The sequence below is a fragment of the Lagopus muta genome, chromosome 8, assembly GCF_023343835.1.
Source record: "Lagopus muta isolate bLagMut1 chromosome 8, bLagMut1 primary, whole genome shotgun sequence".
Classification (NCBI taxonomy): Eukaryota; Metazoa; Chordata; class Aves; order Galliformes; family Phasianidae; genus Lagopus; species Lagopus muta.
Genome location: NC_064440.1, coordinates 35934452 through 35953766, shown reverse-complemented (window position 1 = coordinate 35953766; position 19315 = coordinate 35934452). Strand labels below are relative to the sequence as shown.

At 59.0% G+C, this 19315-nt stretch overlaps 1 protein-coding gene across 1 annotated transcript in view; it reads right to left on the bottom strand.

The window, feature by feature from the left end:
• The window catches only part of COL18A1 (collagen type XVIII alpha 1 chain), a 30828-nt gene that overhangs the window by 1423 nt on the left and 10090 nt on the right, over positions 1 to 19315 (bottom strand). Inside the window, 40 exon segments of the mRNA XM_048953278.1 lie at positions 219 to 334; positions 516 to 713; positions 796 to 1047; positions 1126 to 1161; positions 1276 to 1404; positions 1484 to 1557; positions 1632 to 1776; positions 1907 to 2020; positions 2123 to 2166; positions 2241 to 2303; positions 2430 to 2463; positions 2572 to 2643; positions 2766 to 2840; positions 3073 to 3126; positions 3219 to 3254; positions 3341 to 3415; positions 3496 to 3558; positions 3638 to 3664; positions 3759 to 3788; positions 3996 to 4085; positions 4165 to 4200; positions 4377 to 4439; positions 4533 to 4604; positions 4697 to 4768; positions 4849 to 4989; positions 5794 to 5838; positions 5976 to 6038; positions 6148 to 6297; positions 6369 to 6422; positions 6538 to 6624; positions 6736 to 6798; positions 6889 to 6915; positions 6991 to 7170; positions 7297 to 7323; positions 7416 to 7499; positions 7501 to 7520; positions 7607 to 7745; positions 7823 to 7882; positions 7968 to 8045; positions 10097 to 10641. Of these exon segments, the coding sequence (XP_048809235.1) occupies positions 219 to 334; positions 516 to 713; positions 796 to 1047; positions 1126 to 1161; positions 1276 to 1404; positions 1484 to 1557; positions 1632 to 1776; positions 1907 to 2020; positions 2123 to 2166; positions 2241 to 2303; positions 2430 to 2463; positions 2572 to 2643; positions 2766 to 2840; positions 3073 to 3126; positions 3219 to 3254; positions 3341 to 3415; positions 3496 to 3558; positions 3638 to 3664; positions 3759 to 3788; positions 3996 to 4085; positions 4165 to 4200; positions 4377 to 4439; positions 4533 to 4604; positions 4697 to 4768; positions 4849 to 4989; positions 5794 to 5838; positions 5976 to 6038; positions 6148 to 6297; positions 6369 to 6422; positions 6538 to 6624; positions 6736 to 6798; positions 6889 to 6915; positions 6991 to 7170; positions 7297 to 7323; positions 7416 to 7499; positions 7501 to 7520; positions 7607 to 7745; positions 7823 to 7882; positions 7968 to 8045; positions 10097 to 10641 (3733 nt within the window).

Sequence of the window (19315 nt, the reverse complement as noted above, 5' to 3'; positions counted from 1 at the left end):
ACACAGCAATGTGAGGTTGCTGTGATGGGATCCAGTCCCCAGCCATCCTCCCTGCAGGGATGGCCAGGGCAGGATGCAGCATGCAATACCCAATGCTCAGGGGTGGTCAGCACAGGATGCAGTGTGAGGTACCTGGTGTGTCCACTCCAACCCCGTCCCCTCTCCACCTGCAACAGGCACATCCTGCACCCTGGCAGGCACAGCAGCCCTGCACTCACCACGCCGAGTCCTGCAGGATGTCCCGGCCATCAAAGGAGAGGATGCGGGCTCCAGCCCTCAGCGGCGCCTCGCTGCCGGTGAAGAGGGCCTCCCAGTTACTGAAAAGCACCTCGTCCTGGGGGCAGAAATGGGGATCAGCCCAACCCAAGAGTTTGCATCTCCAGAACTCGGACCTGTGGCTCCCAGCAGCCCCAAGCAGGGGATGCTCTGCAGTCACCATTCCTGCCAAGCGGTCCGATGGCAGCTCTGGGTGCCACACGGAGGGACACGCCACAGTGAAGGGGCTGGGGCCATACCCGGAGGTTGACGATGGGCACAGAGGTGCGGTCGGCCCTGCGCACGATGCTGTACAGGTCCTGCAGGCGGGAGGAGAGGAAGGCACGGAAGGTGCCGGCCAGCCCGACCTGCCGGGCTTGCTGGAAGCACTGGAAGTCAGCGCCACGAATGCCACGCATGCCGCCGCTCAGCGGGGTGTTCAGAGCCACCAGGTGCAGCTGCAAAGGAGATGAGCAATGCTAGGGACACGTCATACCCCACACCATCTCCCTACCCAGGGCAGGGACCGGTAGCACTCACAGCAGGCTGGAAGTCCTGGTGCACGTGGGCAGCCACGGGGGCTGGATCCGGCCAGCGGTGGATGTAATAGCTGTTGAGGAGCTCGTGCTGCTGCAGCAGGGGTGGCTGGGGCAGGCGGTGCTGGTTGGCCACCACCTCATCCCCACGCCAGGGCCGGGCAGTGGGCGGGGGGTTGTGGTTGCGCAGGGGATGCACGGGTTGCTGGGCCCCTCCGTAGTGAATGCTGGGCAGCTTGTCGTATACCTCATTGTCCTGAAGCAAAAGGGAGAGAGCGCTCAGGGCTGCCCAAATCTGTGCAGGGGACATGCAGGTGACAGGGATGGGACTCACCAGTGCTGAGCTGGGGACCAGGGTGTGCTCCTCCAGCTGCAAGGACACAGTGTGTGAGAGCAGAGCTGCTCTTCCCTCCCCGAGAGCATCTCCAGAAGGATGGTGCCAAACCCCAGCTGGAGCAGCCTAGTGCCACCTGTCCCCACTCACCAGCACTCTGCGGAAGCCCCCACGCAGGCGCACGTAGAGCTCCTGCCGGTCGGTCAGGAAGATGAGTCCTCCCTCAGGCAGCTCGTGTGCAGCACTCAGCATCGCCTGGTACGTGGGCATGGCATGCAGCTGCAGGCATACAGAGACAAGGCTTAGCCTCGGCGTGGGGACATGGTGACACCTTCAACCCATCCCAGCCCCAACTCACCCCCAGAGATGTCCCGCTGGTGCCTGGTGGCCCAGGGGGGCCTGGTGGTCCAGGGGGGCCGGGGATGCTGATCGCTGGGTGGAAGGAGAGTGAGATGGCTTGATGCCCTGTGTCGGAGAGCAGGCAGAGACACAGGGCAGCAACTCACCTTGTCTGTGGGGACCTGGGAAAGAGGGCGGCCCAGGGGGGCCGGGAGGGCCTGGGGGGCCTTGCCGCCCTTCGTAGCCAATGCCAGGGGGTCCCTGTGGTCCAGGAGGCCCCGGTGGCCCAACAATGCTGTCCCCTTTGGGACCCTGGATAGGGTGAAAGAGCATCCCTGATACAAAGGCACAGCCCCAGCACCCAGAGCCTTGCTGCCCCTCATACGATGGGGTACTCACCATCAGGGTGTGGGGTATTCATGGCAAGGTGTGCAGTACTCACCGGTGGACCTGGGTAGCCCTGGGGCCCTGGTGGCCCAGTGACACTGGGGCCATAGAGTGTGGAACCACCTGGCTCGCCCTTCTCTCCTTTGGGACCCGCCTCTCCCTTGTCACCCTGTGGTACAGCGTGCCCTTAGGACAAGCAGTTGGGTGCACCCTACAGCCCCAGATGGCACCAGGCCACGTATTGAGGACATCCCCATGACGCAGAACTTACCCGCAGGCTGGCACTGAACCGGCTCAGGTCGTAGGGGAACTGGCCTGGGGGGAGGGAGAGAGACTGTGAACACAGAGCAGCCACCACTCACCTCTGTCCATGGGGATGTGCCACTCACCTGGGGGCCCCGGGGCACCCACATCTCCTTTCTCTCCCTTTTGACCTGGAAACTGGTGAAAACCTGTGGGGAGCACATGGGTGATACCATCTCAGAGGTGCAGCCCCACGGCCACCACTCCAACAGAGGCACCCTTGGCTGGGATCCCCCAGGCTGCCAGGAGCTGCTGGGGTGCAAAACTCCCCTTACCTGGGAAGGCGGGACGGCTGGCATCGCTGAAGCCCTGCAGGGACACAGAGAGCAGCTGCTGGTGCCAGCCCACATGCCAGCTCTGTCAGATAGCATGGGGTGCCCTCTCCAACCCCACCGAGAGGACCACAGCACTACTCACATTGTTACTGTCATAGACCACACTGCCAGGTGGCCCGGGAGGGCCGGGGGGACCTGGGGGGCCAGGAGGACCCTGGAGGAAGAGAGAAGATGCATCAGGGTCCTGGACAGGTTCCCATAGAGGACTGGGCCCTGTGCCAAAGGGATGCAGGACCCTTCGGTCCCCTGTCCTCCCTTCCATGCAGCTGCACTCACCCGCAAGCTCAGCATACCACCGATGTCCACTGGGTCGCCCTTCTCACCCTTCAGCCCATTCATGCCAGGACGTCCCTGAGGAGGAGAAGCACAACATCAGCTTCACTCCTGTCCCCATGTCATGGTACAAAGGACAGAGCTGGTGTTCCTGCCCTTGCGTTCCCTCCCCAGCACTGCTTCCATTTCCACCATCCCGTGCGGACACAATGGTTTGGGGTCAGGAGGGCATGCTGTGGGAGTACCAAGGAGGAGGCAGTGGCCCAGAGGCAGAGGCAGGGATAGAAAACAAACCAAGAATGGGTCTTACAGGTCTGCCTGGAAAGCCGATTTCTCCCTTCATCCCTGCTCGCCCATGGGGGCCCTGGAGGGAGAAGAGAGAGGACAGGAATGTTCAGTGCACCAGAGAAGCCCCATCCCTCCACGGGCACAAGGAGGGTAGTGATGCTGACTTACAGATGGGCCCATCGGTCCTTGTAGCCCAGGCTCCCCCTGTGGAAATGTCAGACAGGGAAATGTCATCAGCATCAGGACGGCAGCACCACAAGCAGCACCGCGTTCCAGCATGGTGCACTCACCTTCTGTCCTTTCATGTTGGCAGCAACAATGGTCCCATCCGGGCTGATGATGACGCCAGGCTCTCCCTTCTCTCCCTGCAAGAGGCATACAAATGGAGCACACACCCAGTATCGTAGGGCTGGCACCAGCCAGAAGAACGAGCAGAAGCTGCTACCTTCATCCCTGGTGCACCTTGGATGCCTGGTGATCCTGGATCCCCCTTCGGTCCCACTGGGCCCTATGCAGAGGAGCAGAGCCCACATCAGCTACCAGCTGGTACCCAGGGGCTGCCCCACTGCTGGCACCCAGACACTCACCGGGAAACCAGCATGTCCTGGTCTGCCCTGCAGGAGGAGCACACAGTGAGCAAAGAGGTGGCTGTCCATGAGCACTGCCGAGGTACGGATAGGGGAGGTATGGCTGTGGAGAGGCACCTACCTCTGGGCCCGGCAGAGCTGCCAAAGGCCTCTGGAAAAACAGTCAGAACGGTTTTTTTTAGTGGAATCTTTGCTCTGGAGGCCAGCCTGGAGCACACAGAGCTACAGCAGACGTCCCCTGTTCTTTCCATGTAACAAGGGCAGGACAGGCCCTTTTCCCCCAGCTTCATCTCCCCCCAGCATGGGAATAGCACAGTACTCAGGCACCAACCCGACGGAGCCAGAAGCCATTACTTACATCCTCACTTGAGATGTAGATGACCTGTCCGGGGGGACCTGGTGGGCCAGGGGGGCCTGGCAGCCCCACGCCATCTTGGCCTCGCTCACCCTGTAGGACACAGGTTGTCAGACCCAGCTGCCACCAAGGGGCCCCACTCACATCCCAGCATTGCCCAGCCCACACCCACCTTCTCACCAGGGCTGCCACGGTTGCCTTTCGGACCCTGCAAGGGAATGGAAGCATGGGTGAGTATAGGGAAGGCCCTGGTCCTATAAAGTGCTTGGGGTGATGCTGGAAGCATGGAGGTATCCACAAACTGATGGGGACTAGGACGAAAGCAGCATCCGTGTCTGGAGCGAGGAGCAGGGTTTGGGGCAGGGATGGGGCTGTGGCTCCTACCTGCGGTCCAGGGAAGCCCTCCAGGCCAGGGCGGCCATCTACGCCAGGCACACCAGCATCCCCCTGCAAGAGCATCAGGACGATGTGAGGCACAGGCACAGCACTGGTGTGAGACACGTCTCACCCACCCCGTCCCTCCCAGCATCCCACTCCTACCTTTGGGCCTGGAGGGCCAGGCTGCCCGAGGCTGCCCGCCTCGCCCTTGATCCCCGGGAGTCCTGGCACACCCTGTGGAAGCCACGAGGACGAGGGGACATGAGCACACAGCAGCCACACGGTACAAACCAGATGAGGGAGGGATGGAGTGCAACAGAAGCTACCTGTGGTCCACTGGGGCCACGTGGTCCAGGGGAGCCGGTGGCGAGTGGCAGCCCAGAGCCCTCCATGTCACCCTGCGACAGGAGAAGGGGCTGAGCCGTGCCTGCCCCCTTCACCCTGCAAGCACTGCCACCATCCCCATGAAAGCACTTACAAATCCAGCCTCGTACCCCGGCCCTGGTGGACCTGGGGGCCCTGGGGGCCCTGGCTGCCCTCGGGGTCCAACTGGCCCAGGGAGGCCAGCCAAGCCACTCTCTCCTGGGGGACCTGCTGGTCCTGCTTCTCCCTTGCTGCCCTGCAAAGGGAAAAGAACAAAGAAGTGGATGGCATGTGCAGAGCCGTCCCTACACAGCACAGTGCCCCAGGTCACCGTGCAATGTGCATGGTGGCCACCAGAGGCTCTTCTACAATCATAAATACTTTTTTTTCCTTTTTCATGCTGCCCTGATATGGGGGTGAACTTTGCATCAAAGGGGGACACTCGCATGCATCCCACATTTTGTTATGGGTCTCTAAGTGCTGCAGCCTCCATCTCCCACCCCACCTATGCTCTCAGTGCTCATAACACCTGGGAATATCCATTCACAAAGCTCTGGCCCTGAGCTCAAAGCTCCTACCCCCAGTTCAGCTCTGGGGCTGTTGTGGGCAAGGGGCAGCCTCACCCCATAGGGAGGGAAAGGACAAGCATGCGGTTCCAGGCATGCCACCTGCATGCTGTTACCTCTTGCCTCTCCCAGAGGCAGGGAAAGAAAGAAGCCGGAGCAGGTAGGAAGGGAGAGGAGGTGGTTTGCTCTGGTTAGAGGAGGAGTGGAGACAGAGAGAAGAAAGATGTGCAAGAAGACAGTGTGTTTCCAAACAGGTATGTGTGCCCACTGGCTCTTTTAAAGGGTATTCTCACGTTAGAAGGCAGACAACCATTTCACTTGTGGGTAGTTCACCCCTCCCTTTGCGCTCCAGGCTTGGGGACATCCTACTGACCCACACCATTGTGTGAGTAGCAGCCCCATGCATGCCTGAGCCAGGGAACCAAGAGTTCCAGCAGTCCCCTCTCCATGTGGCAGAAGATTTATCCCCAGTGCAGCACCCCAGAGAACCTTACCTTGGGTCCTGGTGCTCCGGGGAGACCAAGGTCGCCCACATCACCCTGGAGAGGAGGAGGAAGAAGTTGTTTAGAGGAGTGACCTGGGGGCCCATGGAGCTGAGATGCTCCAGGGGATCAAGTAGCAGCTGCCTCAGAAGAGAGCAGAGCCATTCTGGGTGCATGGAACAAGGGATGCTCACCCGCTCTCCTTTGGGCCCTGGCGGTCCAGGCATCCCATCTTTTCCAGGAGGACCCAGAGGACCCTGCAAGATGCCCAGGAGGTGCCTTCAGTGCACATGGCTTCAGTGGGCACAGAGCTGCCACCATCATGGGACAGCCCTGGAATGGTCCCCTTCGTCACTCAGCACCTACCTCTGGCCCTGGGGGCCCAGGGGTTCCATCTCTGCCTGGCAGCCCTGGTGGTCCTGGCAGGTCTGTGCTGTTCATCCCAAACCTTCCTGGCTCCCCCGGCAAGCCAGGCACGCCTGGGGGACCTGGGGGACCAGGTGGCCCTCGTGGGCCCTGCAAAAGAGGAAGGGGACAATGGTCACGTGCATCTTTTACTCCTTGCAGAGAAGGAGTCTTGCACTCACCCGCAGGGTCTCCAGGTCACCACCGAACCCAGAGCCTTCCATGTCAATGAATGTCTAGGGAAGAAGCACAGACAAAATATCAGGGCTGAGGTGCCTGACGGCACAAGATGCTGTCCCGCGGTGTCTCCATGCAATGTTCTACAGCCTCCCAGGTTCCAGGGGTACCTACCAGCCCATCCTGCTTGGAGGAGGGTCCTGGAGGTCCAGGGGGACCCGGTGGCCCCGGGGGGCCCCTTGGCCCCACACCAGGGTCACCCTGTGGGATGGAGAGGAGATCATGGATCACAAGCACAGGCAGGTTGCCTGCTCCACTGTGGCCACAGTCATTGGTATGGCCACCAGCACAGCCACCAGCACGCTTACTCACCTTCTCTCCCTTCTGCCCAGACTCTCCTGGTGTCCCCGGAAACCCTTGGGGCCCCATCTCACCCTGTAAAGGGGAGCAGGGGAATAGGCATCAATGGGTGGTGGGGCACAGAGCAGATGTCCTGTGCGGTATCCCACAACCCTTCCCACTTACAGGTTTGCCGTCCTCGCCGGGATCACCCTGGGGATGGCAAAGGAGAGGGATGAGTGGAGCACAGGGAAGAAAGGGGGAGCACAAGAGAGGGGCTTGACTCACAGGTTCGCCGTCCCTGCCAGGGGCCCCGTCCTTCCCTGGGGGGCCAGTGGGGCCGGGGGGGCCAGTGACTTGCTCCAGCGACACACCATCAGTATGCCGTGAGAGAGGGCCAGGGGGGCCAGGCTCTCCAGGCTCACCTTTCTGGCCCTTGGAGCCAGGGTAGCCAAAACCAGCGCTGCCCTGGGGAGGAGACAGAAAAGCATCTGACCATGCCCAGTGGCGTGACTTCTTTGTACTCCAGGGTTTGTGGCCAACATGAACACAGCTTGGCCCTACATCCCTGCCCAGTTCTCCAGCAGAGCTCACCTTGATGCCCAATTCACCTTTCTCCCCCTGTGGAACAGAAATGGAGACAGATGAGCGTCAAATGTGGAAACATTGCTGCAGACTGGTGGGAGAGACAACCCCAACAGTCCCTTGCTTACCTTCTCACCCTTGGCAGTGCCTGGGCCCAAGATGCCACTGGTCCCCGAGTCCCCCTTCAGGCCACGTTCACCTTTCTCCCCCTTTTTCACCTTTGGGGCCAGTGCCTGCAGGGACAGCAGACGGACCCAGTTGTGTCAGGGACCAGCACCACTTTGTGGTGGCACAATGGGAAGGGGACAGCTGCCATTACCTCCTGTGGAGACCTGCAGCCTCTCCTCCACTCTGGTCCTTTCTGCCTGCTGGGGGGATCCCACACTGCTCCTTGTCCCACCGCCCTCCACCACAGGCGGGGAGGTGACAGGGACAGCATCCAGCAGCCCTGGGATGCCCTGTGCCAGCGACAAGGGGACACTGACTTTGAGTTCCCCCAGTCTGTGTATCGCCACCCAGCGCAATGCCAACTCACCTTATCCTTCCCTGAGGGACGGTGCCTGTCCTCTGCCCCGCTGCCAAAATCTCCAGATGCCTGCACTCAGCCGGGGGAGAGACAGAGTGGCTCAGCCCAGGAGCTGAGGAGGAGCCCCCCCAGACTGCATCTGCTCTGTGCTCACCTCAGTGTCATCCTCCTCCTCACAATGGTACTCGGCCGCCCGCGGATCCCCTCGCAGCCTCAGGTCAGCAATCACACCCTGCAAGACATCGTGCCATTGGGGACGGAGGCACACCGGGTCCTTCCTGCCCTGCCACCACGTCCCCAGAACAGAGGTGGATCACACCAGCCCTGCGCCACCGGATGCTGAGCCATAGCAAAAAAAGCCATCTGCCTGCTCTGTCACCAAGAGGCTGCAGAAGGGCTTCGGGCAGCCAGACAGCAAGGCTTTTACAGCAAGTCTTCAGGATGTGCTCTTCATTTCCATCTTGCCAGAGCATTCCCCATCCCACTGGCCTCTCTTCTTCACCACTTCCCAGCAAGGGACACCTGCCAGCTCCAGCCTGCTGCTGGAAAGCTCCCATTTTGTATTTCTTAGCCTAATCCCCACTTCCTCACCATTTATTTGGGTTTTGCAAGCGCTGTGCGCATTCAGAATGCTTATTTATACAACAAACCTCCACAAATTCTTTCCTAAGTAGGCCACCTCAGGAAGAGCCTCACAGCAGAGCTACCTGCTAGGAGGGCACTGCACCACCCGGCAAAGCCCAGCTCCTCACTGCCAGGACAGGACATGGCCATGCTCTGATCCCAGCAGGGAGGAAAGCTGGAAGAAGAAAGATGCCTTGTCACTGGGCAGGACACCTAAAACAACATTTCAGCTTGCTTGAAAGCACAGCGCGCTCAGGAAACATGAGGGGTTTGAGAAAACAAGAATCAGAGGCAGCTGCAGTGCAGCCAGGTTGGCTGTTAGCTGTCTATCTGTACATAAAAATATATGGAACTACAACCACCCCCCCAGGGAAATGCCACCCACATGGGCTCTGAGCTTCTCAGCCCATCTCCTGGGGGATGCTCAGCCCTGTACCACCAATATCCAGCACACCTTAGGAGCTGATCCTTATGGATCCCTTCCAGTGCAGGATATTCTGTGGTAAATGCTGCCTGCCAATGGCTGGCTCTGCTGCTTGTCTGGGGGCCAGGATTTAATCAGCCCTGTCGGCTGCAAATAGCATGGGCTGGGTCATGAGGCAGTCAGATGCTGGGCAGATGCCGAGCCTGCTGGGCAGAACCTGGGGAGCTGCAAGGACTCAGCCTCCCCTTCCTTGATGCCTGCTTATTCCCTGCGGGAGAACCAGGGGCCATTCTGCAAGAGCTTGCTCACAGCCTTCTCCCCAAGGCACAAACATCACCTGCTAGAAAGGCAAAAGCATCTGTGCTCTGCTCCAGGCTTTTTCCTGCATCTTCCAGCCAAATCTCCACCAAACCTCCTGGGGAGGATTTCCTCCGTGGCCATGGCTTGCCACCCCAGCAAGTTCAAAGAAAGAGGTTGCCCTTGAGATCTCCTGGAGCCTCCTCAACCACTGGTCCACAGTGCATCAATCGTTAACACCTTCCTGGGAGTTTTTTTGCAGCCTCCTGCCCTACATGGTTTAATAGCTCTGCTCATGTGCCAAGGCAACGTTTAATTTCACAAATGCACTCTGCAAAGCTCCTTGGTAGAAGCACTGTCCCATGGCTGGGCAGAGCACACTCAACCCAAATGAAACCTCACAGAGCAGTGAAACCTCACAGTGGGGGATTTCCATGTCAGCTGCATTTTCCCCACACTTCCAGTAAATCTTATCTAACACATGAACCATTCTCAAGCCACGGACTGAGCTATCACCTTCCCTCCCAGCTCTCATCCGTCTTCCTGTAGATAAGGCCCAACAAAGATATGCTCCAGCCTGAACATTTTTTCCAGCTGAGAGACAGTTCACCAGCCCAGTTAGCAGGCACCAAAGGAGAAGGGTATTTTCAGTAAGAGGAGGCTCAAAGAGAGCATTTGCTGAAATGGGGGTCATGGTGGATGCTACAGCGCTACCACATCACCCCCTGCCTTAAGAGCTTTAGGTTGGGGATGCCCAAGAACATAATGATGGCATCTTAAGCCAATCCCTCTTGCCCAGGTGATGCACACAGAGCATGTCCTTTGGTTTCTCTTGCCAAAGAGGTCAGTTCAATCTCTTTGAACCAACGGGCTGGTGACACATCCCTACAGCCTCTCTCCTCCTCAGACGCCGCTGGTTGGGATCACCAAGGCATTACCTGATATTTATCTGGGTCAGCCCCTCCAGCCTGACCAACAAAGAGCCCGGCACCTTCTTCCAGTTCCATCTCATCTGGGGAGCGCTCAAAGCGGACCCGCTCGTGCTCCTCACAGTCCAGGTAGAGGATGACTTCGTCCTCCTCCACGCTGATAGCAAAGTTTGCCCACTGGTTGAGCAGGGTGGGCACGGTGAAGGTGGCAGCCGCGTAGGAGCTCTGTGAGCCCGGCTCAGTGTAGTAGAAGATGATCTGCTGCTTGCCCATCTGCAAGTCTGAGAGCTTAACACCCACGTAGATGATGCTCTGCGTGGAGTCTGTGATGGCAAAGAGCACGCCGGCCCGCGGGGTGGTGGGCTGGATGTGAAAGAGGAGAGAAAAGTCTCGGTAGAAGGGGCTGGGCAGGTGGTACCGGGCCACCTGGCCTGTGTTGGCATTGGGTCCAAAGACATAGCCAGGTCTGTTCTCATGGCCGTAGATTTTGACGATCCCCTCCGGCGGCGGGTCTCCAATCAGCTCCAGGAGGCTGACCTCACTGCTCAGGTTCTCTGCAAAGAGGAGGGAGAGGGGATGGTGAGAAGCAGCACAGCAAGGACATGCAACTTCAGCAGGCCCCTCTGCTCTGTGCCTTTGGGGACGCTGCTCAGGGCCACCCAGTGACGCTGCTCCACAGTCTGGGGACGTTAGGCAGCTGGGGGCTCGGCTTCACATTGCAGCTGCTGAACCTAAAAGACCCATCCAGCCACGAGGGAGCCAAGCAGTGAGCTTTCATGCTATTTTGAGCCTGCGCCAATTAACAGCTACTTCATTTTCTCATCTTGTGGATGTGACCCCAACACTCACCATCCCTAGAGGAACATTTCTGTGCTCTTCCCTGCAGCTAACCCTGCTCCCAACCCCACTGCCTGGAAAGATGCAGCTTCCCAAAGGGAAAGAGGGCCCTTCTCCAGAAAACAAGAGGAATTTTTATACATGGCTAGAGAGGTCTCAAGTCTCCAGTGGGCTGCTGCTCTGCTGGATCTGGATGAACAACCCTTCTTCTGGTCAAAAGGTGCTAGGGTACAAGTAAGCACATCCACATAATGGAGCAGTACCATACTCAAGGACCAGGATATGCACTGGAACAGAGCAGTGAGTGCTGGGGAGCAGGGCCGCAAGCCAGATGAGGCAGCAGCGTTCCTCAAGCTGCAGAACGAGGATGCAGCTCCCAAAACGCATCCCAATCCCTGCTGCTGGCTCTCCACTTAGAGTGGCATGGCATCCCAGAGCTCCAATAAAATGAGATATCTCACAGGTACAGCTGTGTGTTGTGCCCTCGCACACCCATGCCCGCTCCAAAGTCATGACCAGCCTCGCAACACCCTGTCCCCATAGGGTCACCATGGCTGGGAACCATCCCAGCCCTTTCCTTGCACCGCCTGGGAAAGTGGCTGGGACTGACATGCACCCTGCCGGCTTCCCAGATGATCTCAATTTCGAGCTCGTCTCCTGCCCCAGCTCATTTTCTCAAGGCACTTCAGGGAGTTCTGGTCAGGACAGTCTCTCCTACCAGGCACAGCTGAACATCTGGCCGTGTGAGCCAGCCCTCTGGATGCAAACTCCTGTTGTTTTGGCAGCACGCACATCCTCATCGCCCACACAATGGGCGCTGGATTCCTCCTCTCCTATGTCAACCATTCGGGCCGGTGCCAACTTGATGTGAGCGAGTAAGCAAGCGTGCTGTGCATCGGTGATTTTTAACTCCAGATTTCCCAGGAGCAAGAAGATATCCAACAGCCGCTCCCAGCTGCAGGTTCCCATTTTGGGGTTCCCAGAACAACCAAGGACTGCAGCATGGGATCAGGCTCCTTGCTGCCAGTGAGGATGGCACAAAGGGCCTCTATGAGGAGCTGAAACAATTCAGTGCCCCCCTCCCTCCCTGCTGCCGAACGCAAGCCGGGTATATTGGGGTGTGCGCAGGAGCCTGGGAACCCCCACCCTGCTCTGAAGCAAGGCATTTTCCTCCAGAGTATCTTAAAAAAGAAAACCAAATACATGTACTTAAAAAAAAATAAAATCAGCCCAGCCCAGCCCAGCCTGGGAGGGAAATATCTCCTTTGGAATGGTAGGAAGAGACAAATACCTGGGTTTCTATTCCAAAGCGTGGGGGCATCTGAGTACACAGAGCATCCCAAGCTCCTGTGGCAGCCAAGCCAGGATGCCAGGGCTGGTCCTTTCAGAGAGACATCAGAAATGCCTCATTCTAGAGGCAGGGGGATATTTCTCTCCGCCAACCTCAGTTCTGTGGATGGCAGCCAACCACGAGTTGCCCCACACATGACAGCACATGCAGGCACAAGGCAAAGCAGCTTCCATTGCGCTGAGCCATGCCATGCAGTGCTGCGCCAGCTGCCCCTCTGTGCAGCAGCCCTGACCTCAAGAGACACCACTGGGAAGCATGGATGGTGCTTATCTTGGCTTGGAGGAAGCCAAATTCATAAAAGCTTTATGCTAAGAGGAAATCAGAGCTTCCTCCCAGGGGTCCACGCAGGCAGGGGTCCATGCAAGCAGGGGTGTAGGAGCCATCTCTGCAATTCTTCATGCAGACAGCCCGTCCTCTGCCTTGAGGCTTGAGGTGGGGGCTGGTTGGGGAAGACTGAAAGAGGCTTTTGTTAGCAATGCAATTCACAGTCCTGCTTCCCTTGGTATTTCAACCATCTCTGGGTTCCCCCTTCCTCTCCAAACACACCACTTGCGCCCTGGCTCAGAGCAGGAGTTGGGCGACGATACAAGGAAGCTTCCCAAAGAAAACAGGCTCGCACCTTGCAACACGCGAGCGAGCCCACGATGGCCACAGACGCATCCAGCTCCCATCTGCAGGGTGGGGATGGTCAATCTGCCAGCAGCACGGCACTCACATCCCAGTGCCGTCCACTACAATGCGATATTGTGCGCTCGCCCCCGCAGCAGGACTCCCGCCTTGCCGATATTCCTGATCATGCGCAGCGGGCAGCAGGGGAATCCCCCAGCTGTGGCTTCATCCCAACCCCAAACTGTCCCAAAGAGACTCCCGGGCAGCCCATGGATTGCAGTGGAGGATTGCCAGCACCCCAGAGCTGGCCACACAGTTCTCCCATGGACACCATCGCAGTTCCAGGTGGCGCTGGCACGGAATCACACAGGGATGCCTGGGGCCACGGTGACCGAGCTTTGGCTCCCGCTGCCCTTGGAAGGGCTCCAGAGATGCTCAAGGCTGCTCTGCATCCCCGCCTCTCCCCCTTCCCTCGCATCCCACAGAGAGCTGCTTTGACAGCCCAGGGGGCCAACAAGGGCATTTGCGCCTTCCTTGTCCCCCAGACTCGTCTGCTCCACGTCACCTGAGGGCACAGGGTCCAGCACGACAACACAGCCCCATTCAGTGGAGCTGCAAAGGGCAGCAGTAGGAGTTCCCATTCTGGCTTTCATCCCCTGCTCCCGGGGGTGTTTCTGTCCCCAAGCTGCCACCCTTGGCTCCTCACCCCGCCGAGGAGGCCTTAGCTGCTGGCTAAGTCACACAGGGCTCAAAAGCACTTTGTGGCAATAGTCGAGCACCAAGCACCTCTCCTGCTTTCTGAGTAGGGGGATCAAACATTAGCTGTGGGTAAATCATTAACCCCAAGGCAGGGCAGCAGACATGTGGGTGTGCATATGTGAGGTCACAGCCCTGGCCCCATGCGGGGAAGCGATGCCCTGTGGCTCCCTCCAGCTGCTGCCTGGGGTCACCTTGAAGTCCCCATGGGGAGCTCCACATCCCACACCAGTGGGGACAATCTGGGGATGGACAAGGAGGCTCCTCTTTGCAGAAGGAGCCCAAACCCAAAAACTGAGGCAGGGCAGAGAGGCTTTTGGCCAGAGACGAGGCAGTAGCATCCCTTGGAGCACTAGAAGGCTTTGGCTGATGAGACATGCAGAAGGAAGACATGAACAAGGGTCACCAGCCACATTACCTGCGGACACATTAACAAAGACACAAGAATACCCTCCGTCCTCCTTGGGGAGAGAGTCACAGGGCAGAGGCAGGCGCCCACCGGCCGAGTGCATCCAGCACAGGTCTCTGACGGCCTCACAGAAGCCCTGGCACGGCGGGGGAGTTACAGGGACTGAGGCACTACACCCAGGGACCAGGAGCAAGCAGAGGAACCACTCCAAGTAGCGGTGGCACCGAGACTCAAGCAGCCCCTCCCACTCATGCAAAGCAGCCCGAATTTCCACCTCGCTGCCGTGGCTGAGATAATTCGGCAATCTGACATGGTTGGTGCCCAGAACGGAGCAGAAAGGCAGGTGGGCCGGGAGGGGCAGGCAGCGCCCGCCTGCTGGCAGCAGTCTGGGGAAGGAGGGAGCAAGCCCCGCGCCAACAACTCGCAGGGTAGAGGTTAGTAAATCGAACTCAGGAGGACCAGCAGGAGGAGAATCCGCACCGCTCACTGCCCTCAGTTTGGGCGCAGAAGGGCTCTGGTTCCCACTGACACCAAGCAGTGCCGACCCCTCGCCGTCGGTGCTGCGCTTCGGGCCCCCATCACCCAGTGTTGCAGCACCGGGAGCGGCAGGGGATGGCCGGGGGATGGCCCAGGGTCGCCAGCCCCATGTCTCAGCATGGTCTGCAGCACGTGGCGTGGGCGATGCTCCGTGTCGCTGCGCCGTGGGGTGGTGGGCACTGTCACCTGATGGGAAAGGGAAAGGAGCTCTACCTGGACGGGCGGCTGCTGGCCTCTGCGGGGAACCCCCTGTCCCCTCCTGCTGCTGGGGCAGATCCGTCGTATCGGGGTTCCCCGTTCCCAGAGGCTGTGGAGTCTCGGTGGGGCTGCAGGTGGGTGGTGTACTGCGAGGGGGAGCAGCAGTCCGTGCCGTGCTGGTCGGCACCGAGATCCCCGCGGTGCTCCCGTCCCCCTGCTCGGGGCCGTCCGTGCTCTCAGTGCTCTCCTGTCCCGTAGGTGCTGCCGTGCTGGGCTCCCGGTACCGCTGCGTGGTGGCCACATCCCCTGCTGCTGCTGAGCTCAGAGGTGTGCTCAGGGTGGGTGAAATCTCTGCAGTGCTTGGTGCCGTGGGGGTCCCCGTGGTTTTCGGGCTGCCCCAAATCCAGTCGAGAAGCTGCGCGTCGCAGGAGGAGAAGCAGCAGGAAGCCAGCAGCAGCCAAAGCCCCAGGTGGAGCACAGCCATGGGGAGGGGAAAGCGAGCCCCCCGGCTTCGCAAACGGAGGGGCTCGGGGGCAGAGGCAGGAGTTCGGCCCCAGCGAGGCGCCCACAGCGCTCGCATCGCTCTCTCCTCCCCAGCGCCCAGCCTTCAAACCGAAGCGCTGGGAGGAGTGGCCCCGCCGCCGGCCGCGAGCCCTCCTCTCCCAGCCTCCTCGCAGCAGGCACGGCCCCCGAGGGGCGCGCAGCCGGGTTGCGACCCACTCGAGCCCCCTGAACGGCCAGGAGCAGAGCCAGCGGTGCAAGCTCCCTGGGCTGCTGGCCCACACTAGCCAGCTGCCGCTGCTCCTGCCTTAACCCCTTCTGCCCCAGAAAACACTTCCAAGATTTCTGCTGGCTGAGAAAGCAACTAGCCCCTAGAGCAGCAAGCGCTTTCAAGACCCTTTCCTTGCTCGGTTTCACGGCCAGAAGCCCCAGGTGCTGCAGTTGGCTGGTGAGCGAGCGGGGCCAGCAGACGGTGAGCTGGAGGAGCACAGCGGGGCCCCAGCACCACGCGCCGGCACGCCTCCAAGCCAGGGCTGTGAGTAACAGCAGCCTGGGGCTGCAGTTCTGCTGGAGCCGGTTGCGAAAGCCTGCAGCAAGCAGCACAATGAGGAGACATGCAGGGACAGCCCAGGTCCTCCATGTCACCATGTCCCCTCATGCTGACCATGAGAACCACAGAACATCCCAAGTTGGAAAGGACCCACAAGGCTCACCCAATGCAACCCCCAGTCCCACGCAGCACCTCCCAAACCCACCCCCTGTGGCTGAGGTTGGTGTCCCAACGCTCCCTGAGCTCCAAGAGCCCTGGGAGCTGCTCCGTGCCCACCGCCCTCTGGGGCACAGCCTTCTCCTCACCCCACCTCACACAGCCCCACGCCGTTCCACTGCCACCTGAGCAGAGCTCAGCGCTGCCCTTCCACTGCGAGGAGCCGCAGGCAGCCACGAGGCCTCCGCTCAGCCTCCTCTTCTCCAGGCTAAACAAACAAACCAAGGGATGTCAGCCACTCCTCACACATCTCACCCTCAGACCCTTCACCATCTCCACAGCCCCACAGAGTCCTCCTGGTTCTCCTGCTGTTCCAATTTGTAAAGAAATTAAACAGGAACAAAACAGGGTCAATGAGGCTTGCGATCGTTTTAAAACAGCCTTTTGGCAAGGCTCTGCTAGTCAGGAAAAGTGTGAAACTAATGCTCAGATGTCTATTAGCTCCATGCACTGCTTCCCACGCTGCTTTTTGGTGTGATTTGTGCAAATTTTCCCACTAAAATGGTGGCTGGCACGGGAATAATGCCACACTAATATGCCTGCCCAAAGCTGATGTTGTTTCACGAGTGCTTTGTGGAACAGCTTTCCCCTGACACAGCACAGCCTACACCCAATGTCATGCATTTTTTGCCTTTAGGGTCGGGTTTCCACGTGCACCCCCTGCTCAGCAGCTCCTTGCAGCTACTGTCAGCCTGCCCCGTCATGTCCCAACAGGGCTCCGTGCTGCTTCTCAAGGCCGCTCCACCCCACGAGTGTTCGGAGGACAAGTCTTGGGTGATCACAGAACACCACAGCATGGCTTAGGCTGGAAGGGATCACAAAGCCCAGCCATTTCCACCCCCTGTGCCACAGGCTGGCTGCCCCCATAAGCTCAGGCTGCCCAGGGCTCCATCCAGCCAGGCCTTGAGCACCTCCAGGGATGGGGCACCCACAGCTCTGGGCAGCAGTGCCAGCGCCTCACCGCCCTCCGAGTGAAGAATTCCTTCCTAACACATAAGCCTCCCCTATTTTAGCATTTGAAAGCCATTTCCCTTGTCCTACTGCTAATTACACACGCCTCCCTCAGCAAATGCATCACTTCAGAAGTGATACAAAGGGGACTTGTTTTTTGCACCAGAACTGACCAAACTCAGGACACAGGGAAACCCTGACCACAGGTCCTGGTCACAAAGCCCCAAAAGGTCCAAGAGCAGGGGACAATCATGACAGCCTCATTCCTGGCTGTCCAGATGGACAGACGGACAGCTAAGCTGTTCCTGGACAGAGCCCAAATCCCTTTCTCACGCTGGTGAGTCAGGGCTGGGGGCTGCCAGTCATGTTGCCCATGGGAAGGATGGGTGGAAACCCAGGCTCAGCAGTTCTTGCAGGGGCCCAGGGCAGTGGGGGGGGAGGGGGGGGAAGGAAAAGCCCCGGTATCCACGCTGAGCAGTGCAGAGAAATGGCCCTTTTAGGCACCCTGACAATGGAGAGATTCATTTTTGCCACAAAGGGGCTGTTGATGGGGTGCAGGCAGGGCAGAGGAATGTACCCTGGACAGGGGGACACGGGCGCCATTTCCCACGGCTTCTCCCCCAGAGATGCAGAACGCTGGGTGGGAGCACCACAAGCCCCAGCAAGCTGCCTTGCCTCCACCAGGAGCATTCCAAGGAGCAGGGCAGGCTGAACGCGCAGACGCAGTGCAAGCAGAGATCACGAGTGCACCATGCATGGGGTGTAAAGAAAAGAAAAGCCAGAGAGCCCTGGTTCGAGACCTGTATTCCACGCTCGTGGTTAACAAATAACCACACCTGAACAGGGCGCCGAGCCAAAGGGTTTCCAGCAAGCTGGCTGCATGCTCCCCAGAGCAGTGGGAAGAGCATGGTGTTGTGACAGGCGACAGGGGACCTGGCCAGGGAAATATTTGCTTATATTGTGCTGTGCCAGCACTGCACACATGGGCTGGCTCATAGTGCCTCCCAGTGTGGTGTTTTGAGCTCTCAGCAGGGAGATCTGGGGGATGGATGGTGGGACCAAGGGGACAAGCTCTGCTCAGGAAGGCCCATCCCACGAACCTAGCTGGCTGCTGGGGACTACCAGCCAGCCCCTGTGGGGTCACACTGCTCATTCTTGAGGGCTCCCCACCCAGAGCTCATTGAGCAGCATGAACAGATGGATGGACAGACAGACAGCAGAGGGAGCTCCAGGCCCAAGCACTGCACAGAGTAGAGGTCACAGAGGGGTCCTGAGGGATGCTACTGTGCCCATAGGCACTGCACTGCACAGGGATGTCTGCACCCAGCACAGCTCCAGCTGCAGGACCTGAGCGCTCAGCTGGGGCAGGGCAAGACCCCAATGGCCTTGCCCCTTCCCTCTAGGTGTCACTGGCCCACCAAGGACCTCTCTTTTCCAGGCCAGGAACCATTCAACATATTTAGCTAAGCAAGCCCAGACAGGGCGAGCAACCTGATTCCTCCATCACCTGCAGTTCCCTGCCTCCTCTCCTGCTTTTGGCTCTTGCTCAGGATACCCCCAGCCCCTTCAGCACAGCCGATTCCACCCTCTGCCCCCACCCCCCACAGGAAGCCCTGCAGATTGTCCCATAGCAGCACAACCCATTGGACAACCAGAAGGACATCTCAGATTGCTCCTAGGGGAGGATGAGGAGTCACCTTCCTCCCTGCTGCACACACCAAATTTGTATTAGGAATGCCTCAGTGGAGGTGCTCAGGCAACAGCCTGCCAGGCCTCTTTTCTCAATGTCAAAAGGGTTTGGTGTGCTAAGGGAGTGTGTTCTGCTGGCATGGCATCCCTTTACTTCCGCCATCCTCTACGTGGCTCAGCCCAGGGATGCAAACAACACCCCATGAAAACACACCATGGCCCCACAGTCTTTCCAAAGCACAGCTCCATCATTTGCTAGCAGAAAGCAAAGCCCTGTAACATCAGAAGGCTCCTACTGCAATGCATGAGAAAGCACCAGCTCCAAAAGGCACAAAATGCAGTGAAGCAAACATTTGAGAGCGCTGCTTCCTACCAGCAGCCCAAGTTTCCCTGACACATCCCTGGAAGCAAGATTCTCGTCCCATGCCCACAGCCCAGCAAGCTCCCAGCATGGGCATCAGGACCTCAGAGCCTCCCAGGCATGGAGCAAAGAGAGACTGCAGTGAGCTGTGGGAGTTTTCTGTTGCTAAAAATCACTGCTGCCAAACAGTAGGGCCAGCTGCCCACTGATAAAGAACCGCACACAGCAGGTCTGGATATGCAGCTCCTTGGTGTGAAATAGAG